The sequence below is a fragment of the Sebastes fasciatus genome, chromosome 6 (genome assembly GCF_043250625.1).
Source record: "Sebastes fasciatus isolate fSebFas1 chromosome 6, fSebFas1.pri, whole genome shotgun sequence".
NCBI lineage: Eukaryota > Metazoa > Chordata > Actinopteri > Perciformes > Sebastidae > Sebastes > Sebastes fasciatus.
Window position 1 is genome coordinate 30,384,611 of NC_133800.1, and position 12,643 is coordinate 30,397,253.

At 41.3% G+C, this 12,643-nt stretch overlaps 1 protein-coding gene across 1 annotated transcript in view; it reads right to left on the reverse strand.

The window, feature by feature from the left end:
• The window catches only part of aacs (acetoacetyl-CoA synthetase), a 41,858-nt gene that overhangs the window by 11,729 nt on the left and 17,486 nt on the right, over positions 1 to 12,643 (reverse strand). The window contains exons 10-11 of the mRNA XM_074639134.1: positions 12,055 to 12,179; positions 1,953 to 2,017 (exon numbers count right to left, since the gene is read on the reverse strand). Coding sequence (XP_074495235.1) covers positions 1,953 to 2,017; positions 12,055 to 12,179 — 190 coding nt within the window. The remainder of the gene's footprint in view (positions 1 to 1,952; positions 2,018 to 12,054; positions 12,180 to 12,643) is intronic.

Consider the following 12,643-nt stretch of genomic DNA (forward strand, 5'->3'; position numbering starts at 1 on the left):
CTACATGTTGTGTTAATGCAGTTTGCCACCCTGATGTGACACAGCATACAAGCTTGCATGTAGTACTGCCACACACACACACACACACACCCTTTAGCCTCCGTCCCCAAGGTCCATGCATGCACGCGCTCTGTCACACACATATGCCCAATCCACAAGCCAATAACACCCTGCAAACTAATAAGCTTCCAGCATCCGACCCTCACCCCATAAACACACACACACACATACCATATACACACACCACACACACACGCACACAGTGGGAATTCTTGCTACCCCCCACCATGCCTCCAGGTGTCCGGTCCAAATGTCAGCCCAGGAAAAAGGGCCCCTCCGCTGGGGCAACCAGTGAAGAAGCTCCCCCTACCCTTCCCAGCCCACTGGAGGCATGCTTGCACGCACACTCACACACACATCTCCCTCTGCCATGCCCTCTTTCTCTAATAAGCATCCAAACATAAACACACACAGTGCCAAATGGATCAAGTGGCTGGCTGACTGAAGGGGATGGAGCAGAGAGAGACAGACAGAGAAACATTTTGTTTTTCCGTGCCTTCCTGTTTAGCCACAAAATTGGGAATGTGTGTCTCTAATTTACAAGTTTCAGACAGACAGACACACAAAGCAGCCGCCATGAATAAAGATTTGTGGTGATTATAACGGCGTACTGGGAACTGAGAGACACAGCAACTGTTTATGCAATAAACATCGGTTATAAGTGCTAATTTAATTTAGGAGAGGAGGAGGAGGAGGAGGAGGAGAGAGGAGAGGAGAGGAGAGGAGAGGAGAGGAGAGGAGAGGAGAGGAGAGGAGGAGAGGAGAGGAGAGGAGAGGAGAGGAGAGGAGAGGAGAGGAGAGGAGAGGAGAGGAGAGGAGAGGAGAGGAGAGGAGAGGAGAGGAGAGGAGAGGAGAGGAGGAGAGGAGAGGGAGAGGGAGAGGGAGAGGGAGAGGGAGAGGGAGAGGGAGAGGGAGAGGGAGAGGGAGAGGGAGAGGAGAAAAAAAGAAAAGGAGAGGAGAGAAGAAGAGAGGAGAAGGGTGAGACAGAGAATACAGAAAGTAAGAGAAGGTAAGGACAAGCAGGAAACAGCTCAGCCCGTTGAATTAGTTCTAAGTGGTAATTTGCATGAAGATGAGGAGAACAGGAGGACAACTGGAGAGTTTAGATGAGGGGATGAAGAGGAGGACACAAAGAAGATGAGAAACAAAAGAGCAAAAAGCTTTGATATATAATTATGTAAACCAAATGCCAGCTTACGTAATTCAATTTTAACTTATATTTCTTTGTCTTTTACCCACCAACAGAACGGCACTGTCATTAGTGTGAACCAGGTATAAAAGTTGAACTGTCATCAAAATAAGCAGCGCTTGATGGATTGAATTTACACCAAATTGAGGGTTGGAGCCCAACAATTTGTAAAAATGTCTTTGTTCTAACATGTACCTTTACAAAAGAGCACAGCAATAATGCTAGCATGCACTCCTTTTGTGACATGTTTTTGTCACAGAAATAGCTTGTACCTTGTGTACATGTATGAAGGTTAGCAGGAAGGCTAATAAGCACCGGCACAGCTCTGATTATGTGGAGAGACCTGGTTTCTCTCTGGAGAGCAGTGACACTAAAAGCAATTAGTTGGTCCTATCTTTCATATGAATAATCACAACAGCACTTTTATCCATTTGAATCAGTGTCAACAACCAGAACACAGGGTTAACTGTTGATTTATGCAGTAAATGGCATAAAGGACATTTAGAGTCAAACGGCACTATTATAATGATTATTGTGTCCATCTGCTCTTATTGTTCCAGGTTCCCATCTCAGAGAGTCGATGTGTGTTTATGTGTATGTAGGTGAATGCATCTCTCTCTGCTTGTTATTTGTGAGCGTCCATGTGTGTCTCTGGATGTCTGTGCTCATGTAGGTGTGCACACGTTTGTGTCTCGGAGCTCACCGGGTTTCAGGTTCCTCTCCTGCAGCACAGACAGCCACTTGGCCCCGGTACCAAAGATAGTGATGCTGGAGGAGAGAAAAAGACAGACTGAAATTATTTTTTCAAGCATACAAATATGAAGGATGAGTGTTGCATTATTTTCCAACATAAAAAAAATATTCAACATCCCATAAGCAGAAGTCCATTATTTTGGGGAGATCTTGCGTCAGCGTTGCCAACAATGACAGCCATTGCAAAAGCCCTCCTACACACATGTACTGTATTCTGCATTGTGACAGCAGAAACTTTTAACAACAGAACCAAATTAGCAAACATTATGAATCATCCTCTCGGGTGGTATGAATACTTTTGCCAATTTTCATGGCAATCTGGTCGGTCATTTTTGAGATATCTCGCTCAAAATCAAAGTGTTGGACAGATAATTGGATGGACAGACGAACTGTGTGACATCATGATCCTTTATCTGGGATTTCTAGATTGCGCCCATCAAAATTAAACACAACTCTTCTCTAACATATCATGCTTTAGTCCCCAACTAGCTTACCTTCATCTGGACGGTGATGAATATTATAGTATATTGGAGAAGGGTTGGATGTAGACCTGACAAAGTTAATGCGTTAATAAAGCGTTTACGCAAATTCGTTTTAACGCCACTAATTTCTTTAACGCAACTTGCGATTTATGGGTTGTAGTGGGCTCAGTTTTAAAGCTAGAGTGAAGATACTGGTATCATATGAAACTAGAAAACCTTAAGAATCCATTGGTACCAACCATGTAATATTACCTTGCCGCAAAGGAGGTTAAATCATACTACATATGTGCAATTAATTTTGGCGAGGAAAAACTGGCATGGCCATTTTCCAAGGGGTCCCTTGACCTCTGACCTCCAGATATGTGACTGAAAATGGGTTATGATTTGAGCATATTTTTTATGCTAAATGCAGTACCTGTGAGGGTTTCTGGACAATATTTGTCATTGTTTTGTGTTGTTAATTGATTTCAAATAATAAATATATACATACATTTGCATAAAGCAGCATATTTGCCCACTCCCATGTTGATAAGAGTAATAAATACTTGACAAATCTCCCTTTAAGATACCTTTTGAACTTAATTACTTTGTGATTAATCATGGACAATCATGCGATTAATCGCAATTGCCAAATGAGCACAAAGAAATGCATCTTCCGCCTGCCAACAAAGCCTTGCGGTTGTATGCCTCTGCCAACCAGTCGAGGTGCAGTTCCCATCCATGTCTGTCAAAACTATCACTTCATCATTTTATCCAACATTTGTGTGAAATTGTCATTATTAGTATATTAATTCTTGAGTTATGGCCAAAAATGTGTTTTGTGAGGTCATAGTGACCTTGACCTTTGACCACCAAATTTTAATCAGTTCATCCAAGTTAATGTTTGTGCCAGATGCATTGAAATTTGCTCAAGGCGTTCCTGGGATATTACATTCACAAGAATGGTCTGGACGGATGGACAACCCGAAAACATAATGCCTCCGGCCACGGCTATCACAAAGGCATAAAAAAATGCGGGCAAACACAGTGGTAGCATTTGAAAGTGTCTACGAGATGGCCGCACCTTTGCCATGGTTGCACTGCACTGGTAACCATATAGAGGTGTTACAGTATAATGTCATCAGGGGGCACTCAGCTTCACACACAGCTTCGCACAAGTAAACTGACTTCTGCACTGTGGAGTGGGATGTGATGTCACATCAGAGCCTACTCCATTTTTTTTTTGATAAATAGCTTTTACTCTTAAGTTTGCAAGTGGGAGTCAAAGTGAAGAATTTGGCCCCAGAGAACAATTTGGAGGAGGTTGAGTGGTGGAGGGAGCTGAAGCAGCAACTCTCCTCTACTGGCAGAGGAATAGTGAGAACAGTAATATGTTACTATTCAGCTGCTGATGGTGAAGCATGAATGAATGACCCGATGTAAGCGTGACTTCAGTGCTCAGCCTGAACCGACTATGCTCCATTTGCTGCCCTGGATCTATGCATGACGAGGCATAATTTCTGTGTGCTGGATGTAAAAATATATAAAAAGGGCATCAGTTACCGAACAGCCTTTGCTCTTAATCCCATCTGCTCCAGTGGAGCTGTACTAGGACGCTCCCAGGAGAGGAGTGTGTGTCACTGTGTAAATGTAAAGCAAGGTGATGCTGAAACAGAGCTTGTGTGCTCCAGTCAGCCCTTCACGGATAGATGAGAAAAATAAAGAAACACAACTGATTAGGAATTGACTTTCAACTGAAAAAAGAAGAGTCACACACAATAATGGTCAGTCTAGCATGAGAGGACAACATGTCTCTTTTGTAAATGATTCACAAGGAAATAGTTCAGAGGAGACTGTATTGACAGGATGTTTGCACACAACAACCCTGAAATGGAGTGATGTTGGAAGGTGGCTTTCTTCTGTGTGGATGGAAGTCATCCTGACAGCTGACAACAGTTGGACAACATGTGGAAAACAAGAAAGTGACAAAACGTCACTTCTGTGTTCCCCTGCAGTTTTAATTCTGAAACAAAGAGCCTTTTAAAGTCTGCCTCTGCGGACGGCTCTGTTTGTGTCTCCGTCTGTGTCTTCCCGTCTTTTCCGAGTTATTTTTGTTGACGTCAAATCAATCAAATTGCCTCCCATCGCTACGGTAACCATGCATGCCAATCAAAAAAAAGATCAGAAAGAAATCGGTCTCTGGGAAACAAAACAACTGTCTGATGCTTGATTGGTCAATAACCAGGAATTGGTTTGCAGTGAAAGATGTGATTTGCTCTCAGATGTTGGTATTGATTGATGGTAATAAGGGCTGGTGATAGGGTGAGGGAGGGGGGGGTATATGAGATGAAAGGGCAAAGGTCCAAAGAAGTAATATCTCAAAAGCAATAACGTGAATGATACGTGCACTGGCCTAATGCATGTGCACACTTCACCCAGTCCATGCTGCCGCTGCATGCCTCACCATTTATCCCCATTCTGCCCGCTTTCTCTAAGTGTCTTATCTTGAAATCTTATATCACAGAATATGTCATTTTAAATCACGTTCTTATCTGATTCATTGTCAATCCAAATCTGGATTTGTTTGAGAAACTGTTAAGGGACACTGTGAATTAACCAGACATGAATGTCTGTTTTTGGCTAATCCAGCGAGTAAGACACTGACACATACTGTTGTATGGCCTGGTACAGGTAAAACATTAAAAAAAACTTAATTATATAAAAGAGAAATTAGATTGTACAAGAGTATACACACTTTTATTTAAGTAATAATGGTGTGTATATACATGTGGTAAGTGTTGTATTTTGTATGGCCGGATAGATAAGGTCCATACCTGCTCTCCACATTCACTTACAGCCACCAGATGCAGCAGATGACGCACATAAACTCAAACTCAAAGACCCCATTTGTTACCCGCGCACACACACAGTCACTATCCATTCTATCCATCATCTCTGACCCCCCATCGCATCTGGATTTGTTTCGTTGCTGGCTGCCACGGAAAGGGTCAGTCTATTCTGATTGGAGGCAGGTGGCCAGGTGTGGCTGCTAATTGAGTGTTTAGGATGGAGGGCGGAGGAGTCGCTGTGAGTCTCCCTTTGTGAGAGTGTGCATCTGCATGTGTAGATGCACATGTGTGTCTGTTCCAAGGGAGACATGTTGCTGGAAGCTACTGAGCCAATAAGAGACACTCGAAGCCAATCAGACACGCGAGCGCCTCCGAGCAGCGATAACGTTAATGTGTCTCTATGCGTGTCTTGATGGAGCAATTGAAGTCCCACTTGTCGGTGCATGTTTTCTAAACTACTCTCGCACTTATCCTCCACCCCAGGAAGAATCGTAATATAAAAATGGACCATTGCTCTCTTCTCAGGTGTCAGGGACTACGAGGAACAGCTTGAAACCATCGTTTGATGGTGTAATTGTTTACAGATTTGCAAATATGATTATGTAAATTATGCTTCTATTCAGTTGTTAACTGTGAACATGAATGCTAATAAACTCAATATTAAAAGTGTGAAGCACTACATCCTTTTTGAAAATCTATGTATACAAGAGGACTTGTTCAGTGTGATAGACAGACTCCATATCGTGTCAGGAAGTGCTATTAAATTAAATTAATTTCCTATGAACCTTGTTACTTCCTCTCACAAACAGGATGCTTATTTTGTTTTAAAGTGAATCGATATGCTGCATGTAGCACTTTAAAAAGTATGGGTGTTGTTTAGTTTGTGAAAATAATCTTTGCAAAAGATTTGATGAAGTCTCCAGTTTACAACATTTAGACACAGCTAGAAGAGAAGAGGATATTTTAAATTATTATGCCCACATGTCTAAAACTGTAACTGAGCTGGCAAGATGCAATCTGCTAAACTAAACTGTATCTGTACTCATCTCCTCCAATGAGGAGAATTTCGCATTGGCAAGAGACAACATTTCTATAGTTGGTACAAAAGTACAGGAGGAATCTTTTCTGACATCTCAGCTCGACACATAATGGACAAAAGATGGAAGAGACAAGAAGATCCTCAGAGGAAAACAGAGGAGCCTCCAAAGTCCCGTTCATACACAGAACCTGTCAGAGGTAGAAATGTTGTAACCTTTCGATTGCGTTATCCAGGAATGCTGCTGCTGCTTTAGTTTTTCACTACGGCCCTGGTGGAGAGTCTCAATAAATCTTTCTTTTCCTACATGAAACCGGCAGGGAAAGTTGTCAGAGCATTTAGAGGTTAGAGTGCATGCTATAAAAAGTGAGACAACGTATGAAGATCGTAGCCTCTGCCTCTGTGACACTGACATCCATGTTCAGTTGGGCAAGCTACTCAGTAAGTGGAATAAGTTACACTTGCTGATCTATATTCACCTTCACCCAGCTGCTGCACATACATGTACATGTACATGAACCAAAACAGGGTGGGTGCGCACAGAGACGCCCACACAGTCCATGTGTCTAAAAGACCTCGCACCTTACGCTTGGCACTTATTATTCAAATTTCAGCTGAGGGTGCAAAATATTAAACTGAGGGTGCGATGCATGCTTTGACACCCTCATAGAGTCGGGGCCTGACTCTTCCTCTTCCTCAGGGCACGGTCACACATGCACCAAGGCGATATCCGCCTGAAAGTTCACCAAAATCAACTTGACGCGATGCAAAGATGCAGTCTGACCTGCCGCGCATTCACTTCATCTTAACATAAGCCTACCTGGCACAAAAACCTAATTGTGGTCTGGTAACGCACCATAACTTGGATTAATAACTAATAAACTAATATAATTACTTTATAAATTACATCCATAAATGGTTTTGGAAATTGTAATCTCTTGCACTAGTGGTTTTCAAAGTGATCCCCAGCTAAAAGGGGAATCATTTACTTTCACTATAATTCTATCCATAAGTAACACAATGACAGAATGACTATTTTGGCAAAAAAATCTTATCAAATGGGGGTCCGTGGTCTAATTTGTGTAAGTTTAGGGGTTCTTGACGTGAAGTGCCTGCCTTACGCTGCTAGTTACTGGGGAAAGTAACTGTCCAAAGGTACTGGTACTGATAAAAACATAGTAGTAGTATGTATATATGTATGTTTATGTAATACAAGTAGTATGACACCTTATTGTAATACATTTTGTGATTTATTTTCTCTCTATAAGGGTCTTTCTGGAAATAATATTCTAGATGAAGAGCTTCTACAGTGGCTCACATTAGTCTCTCTCAAACAGATTCTCAATATGTTGTGAAGAACAATAAACTACCGGAGAACTAAAAATAAACAAGTCTTTTGAGACTCTCGGCATGCTTCAGCCCCCCCTCACCTTTTCCTTTTTCCTTTTCTCAAAAGCAGCAAATCTGCAGTAATCCATTTTAGCAAACAGAAAGTTTGTTATTGCAGTACCACTGCTTTCTCATGATTGAAAATGCAATCTTTCAAAAATAAATATCTCTGAAGAGATTTAAAACTGGAAATGTCAATTGTTCTGCGTGATGCGGCAGAGGAATACAACAGCAAAAGTAGTTATTACAATTCCACAACTAAGCAACAGAAGTTCAAGGCTACGAGGAGAAGCCTCAATGGAAGTTTAAGACTCTCCAAGGCTGACAGATTTAGCCCCAATTAAAACATCCAACCTCAATTCAGAAGATGAGGGTGTAAAAAAATTCACGTCAGCCTCTCCCAGAGGGTTTTTTCCACATAGCATTAGGATCTGGAAAATGTGTCTGAGGTGGCAACATCAGCACTTAATTGGTTCAAAAATCTTCTCACAGTTTGAAAGGTTCTATCTGTTCATCTGTCATTCTGGCAGCCCTCCAATGAATTCCTCTATGTGGATCATTTTTGTAACAGTATTTTAACATTGTTCACTCTATTTTTTCTCATTTTGGGCAAACAAACAGTGAAGTTGAAAGATTGGAACATTTATGTCATCAAAAAGCTTCAACAAACCAAATGATACTGTTGACATTAACCAACGAGCATTAATGGAACAATCCCTACTCTGCCAGTTATTTTACCAGGGTACTAATAATCATATGAAGATCCTAATATCATCATCAGATCATTCAACTGACTGGTAAAGTTGTAAAAGGAGCTCATTAGCTTTGGGATCTACCAACAGATCCTGCTCTGAGTTTCTGCAGTAGAAGTACTTTTTCTTGGCACTTTGGCTCCATAATTCCCACTACTCCCCATCTGTGTCAAATCTTTCTCCCCATTACTCCCTCCCTTGCTAAAGGCAATATGCCATCCCTGCTGCACTGAAGACGTGTCTGTGGTATCACCGCCTTAAAAAGGGGATTACTTTTGCTGACCACAGTGCATCTTTAATTCATAATCTAACCACAGGTTGACTGCTCTAACGGTAAGGTTGCTCAAGGCACATCGGGTTCAGTTGTTTAGTGAGAGATTTCCTTAAATGTTACTTGTGAACTGGCAAATTTGTTTGCAGGTGACACAAATTTCTTTTGTTATGTTTTTCAAATATATGTGAACAAGCTAATGGTTTGCGTCAATTTGAGCTGGCGAACTGTATCTGATACATAGACTGTACAGTATATAAAGATGGACGACATGACAGCTCCTCAAAAAGTGAAGCCAAAACATCTCGAACGCCCCCTGGTGGCTGGCTGCAGTATAGATCATAAATCCCGCCCCTCCATGTAAGCGGATGGGACATTAGCCAAGGCCTATAGAAAGGAGGCTCCTTTCTTGTATCCAGCTATCCCAAGCCCTAAGGAAGTGCGCCGGGCTTTGATGCAAATTTTCTTAGTGGTCGAATGGTGGTACTACAACGTCCGTGTCCGTCATATGATGCCATTGGGCCCAAAAATACTTTTTCCCATAGATTTACATCGGGAAAGAGACGCCTGTAAATCAGCGGATAATTTTTTTGAGGTAAAAGAACTACCCAGTATGAACACTTGAATAGCCCTTATTTAAATCATTAGGTCCTAAAAGTTGGAAAATGCACTGAATCCAGAGTTATGGAGCCCGCCTCCAACGCTATATCCATTTCTCTTTATACATCCCTGGGCTATCCAGGATATTTTGGCTTCACTTCTGTACAGTGGGAGGAAGTGGAGACGCATCGTCCATCGTTATATTCAGTCTATGATCTGATAGCACCCACTCTCGTCTTCCCATTGACTAAAAAAACTACTACTACTAGAGTTGTCTTCTCCCTGCTACTTTTTGGTAAGGGAATGTATGTATAGTAAATGCATGATGTGAATATATTGCGGGAAAGATTTCATACCCTAAAATGTACAAAATGAATGACTGAGTAAAGGCGAGTAAATGGAATACGGCATATGGGCTTAAAGGAAAAACTGACTTTCTCTGGGCAGAGCTCACACACGTAATTATATAACTCTTTCAGACGTACACAGAAGTAAACAATGGAACACATTAAATTTGAACCAATTAATTGCCTGCCTGCACACGTACACTCCCACACTATTGTCCTTGACCATTTCCTCTTTTTTCTTGCTGTCTTCAAGAGACAATAGAAGATCAATACTGGGGTTTAGCATCTGCTGTTTATGGTGGTGATAGTGGTGGTGGTGGGAGAGGGAGTCAAGACATTTACCATGAGGATGTGCTGTGAATATCCTCTGTGCTACTTTGGAAAATATGTCTTGAGTGATGAAAAGGTAAGAGGTTATAGGGTATTTACAGTACAGTAGGTGGGTGGAGGTTTATTATACAGCATCTAATCCTAGTATCACAGGACCAAGCTCTCAAATCTTTTCTCTACATTGATCGAACCCATTGTTATTCCTGTAACTGTGTTTCCTCAAAATACACTTTTAATGCAAACATAGATGTTGCTCCAGAAAAGGGAAAATGTTTTACAAAGATGGAATCAGACAACGTCTCTGTGACTAGATGGTAAACTGTAGGTTTTCAGCCGTCTTGTAGTTTGACCTGGTTTTTGGGTTCATCCAAATTTACAACATCACCATCAATCTCAATAACAACGGGCTCAAGGGATGGCTGACCCTGCTGACTTAAAGTATCCTGTTCAGCTGAGTACAACACATCAGTGCACTTTCAAAATAACAGCGAGGCAGCTCATCTCATCAGCTCATCAAGAAGGAAGTCTGAAGCGTCTTTTTTACAACACTGTCTCGACAAATAAACTGCATTCTCAATTACGTTTTGAGGATATTTTCTCCCGGATTATGGTCACTTTTAAACAGTTTTAAACATGTGGTTAACGTTTGAAATTGAAACAAAACAACAAAAAAACTCAACAAATCTACTGAGTTAGGTTTAGGCAACAAAACTACTAGGTTAGGTTTAGTAAAAAAACATCATGGTTTGGCTTAAAAGAACTACGTTTCACACGGGACTCAAACAGCGGTCTCCTGGGGGAACATCCGGTGTTTGTTGGACCCATCCACCTCATTATCTGCATGATCATGGGCGCATAGTGGACTTAATTGCTTGTTATACTCATTATTATACCACGTAACTTTCAATAACGTTATTATTCCACGCAACTTTCATTGATGGTCGCTCGATATACTACGTAACCTACTCAGCGTGTCGCTCGTTGTACATCATCACTTACTGCGGACATACAAACGTATTTGTGATATGTCAGAGACAGATGTAATGTGCGACAAAATACAAAAAATAGTTTAGTTGTATGGGAACATACATTTTTGGAAACTTTGAGCATGATTTCTTTTTAAAGTTATGTGAAACTGCATTTTGAATTTCTCCAATATCTCAATACATTTACTACATACAGTACGATAAAACCTGGCGGCTTGACATGACAACTTTTGGCAAGTTCGAAAAAGCCTGTTCCTATTTTCCACTGGGTTTGTTTCAACTATACAACAAATAATATCATTGCTTATCTATAAATTATTAACTCCATTCCCCGCTCTTTCTTTATGTTTGTCTCCTTTACGACCAACACATCCCTTTCCCTTCTCTCCTCTCATTTAAATTAGTAGGTAAATAATGAATGTTTATTGTATGATCGGTTGCCGACAGTCTCCGTTCTGGATGCACATTATAACCAGCGGAAATCTTTATTCATGGGTCTGCTCTTGTGTGCAAGTTGTCAATTAGGGAAACGCATTATCAATTCTGTGGTTGGAAACAAAACCTCCAAGGAAAACCTTACCCTTTGCTCAGGCTCTCTTCCTCACTTTTGTCTGAATATCCCAATCCCTCTTGCTTCTTTCATTGTACTTTTTTTTGTCTCTATGTCCGTCTCTCTGCTCTTCATCCCACGAAATATTATATTAAAAGGGAATATACGGGTCTTATGTCAGTTGCACCATTTGTGTTGAAAACGCAACATGGGTTGGGCCACACTGCTACAGTAGGAACTGGTTAAAATCTGGAGAGAAATTGTGTTTTCATGTTTTTCCAGATGTTGGACAATGGACATGGACAATCATCATCACCGGAGCCTTCATAACAGATGTGTGTTTTCACAGAGCAATTTTAATTTGGGGTTTGAAATAAAAATCATAGAAAATCAAAGCAAAACAATTCAGTCATTGTCCCTCCGTTTTGTCAGCCTCTCCTGTTTGTGTGTTTTTGTGCTTGTGTGTGTGTGTCTAACTCACCCCAGCTGGTCCGCCAGGTTCCACAGTACATTGGGTGTGGGCATTAGTGGTGAACCATCATATAAAACCACGGAGGCTCCCACTGCCAGAGCAGACACCAGCCAGTTCCACATCATCCAGCCGGTCTAAGGACAGCACACACACACACAAACCCAACGGTCAGTTTATCTGGTATAAACACTCCTTTCTCATCAACATGGATAAATTGGTAGCAAAATGGACAACTGCTGCAGACTGTGTATCTGTGGTTGACATAATTGTGTTTCTCTTTTTTCTGCATGCTGAGCTTTGGCATCATCCCCAATACATACGCATATATAGATGGTAACGTTAGCTTTACAGATAACTGTCTGTGCAGAAATTATTTTTTGAATAGATGCAAATAACACATTTATACTTCATGCAAAAAACTGCATAGTTTTTGCCCCAAACTGCATGTGATTATCATAAAGTGGACATGTCTGTAAAGGGGAGGCATGTCAGTAATCATAGAATATCTTGAGGTCAGAGGTCAAGGGACCCCTTTGAAAATGTCTATGCCAGTTTTTCCTCGCCAAAATTTACTTCGGCGTGTTGCTGAGTCTCCTTC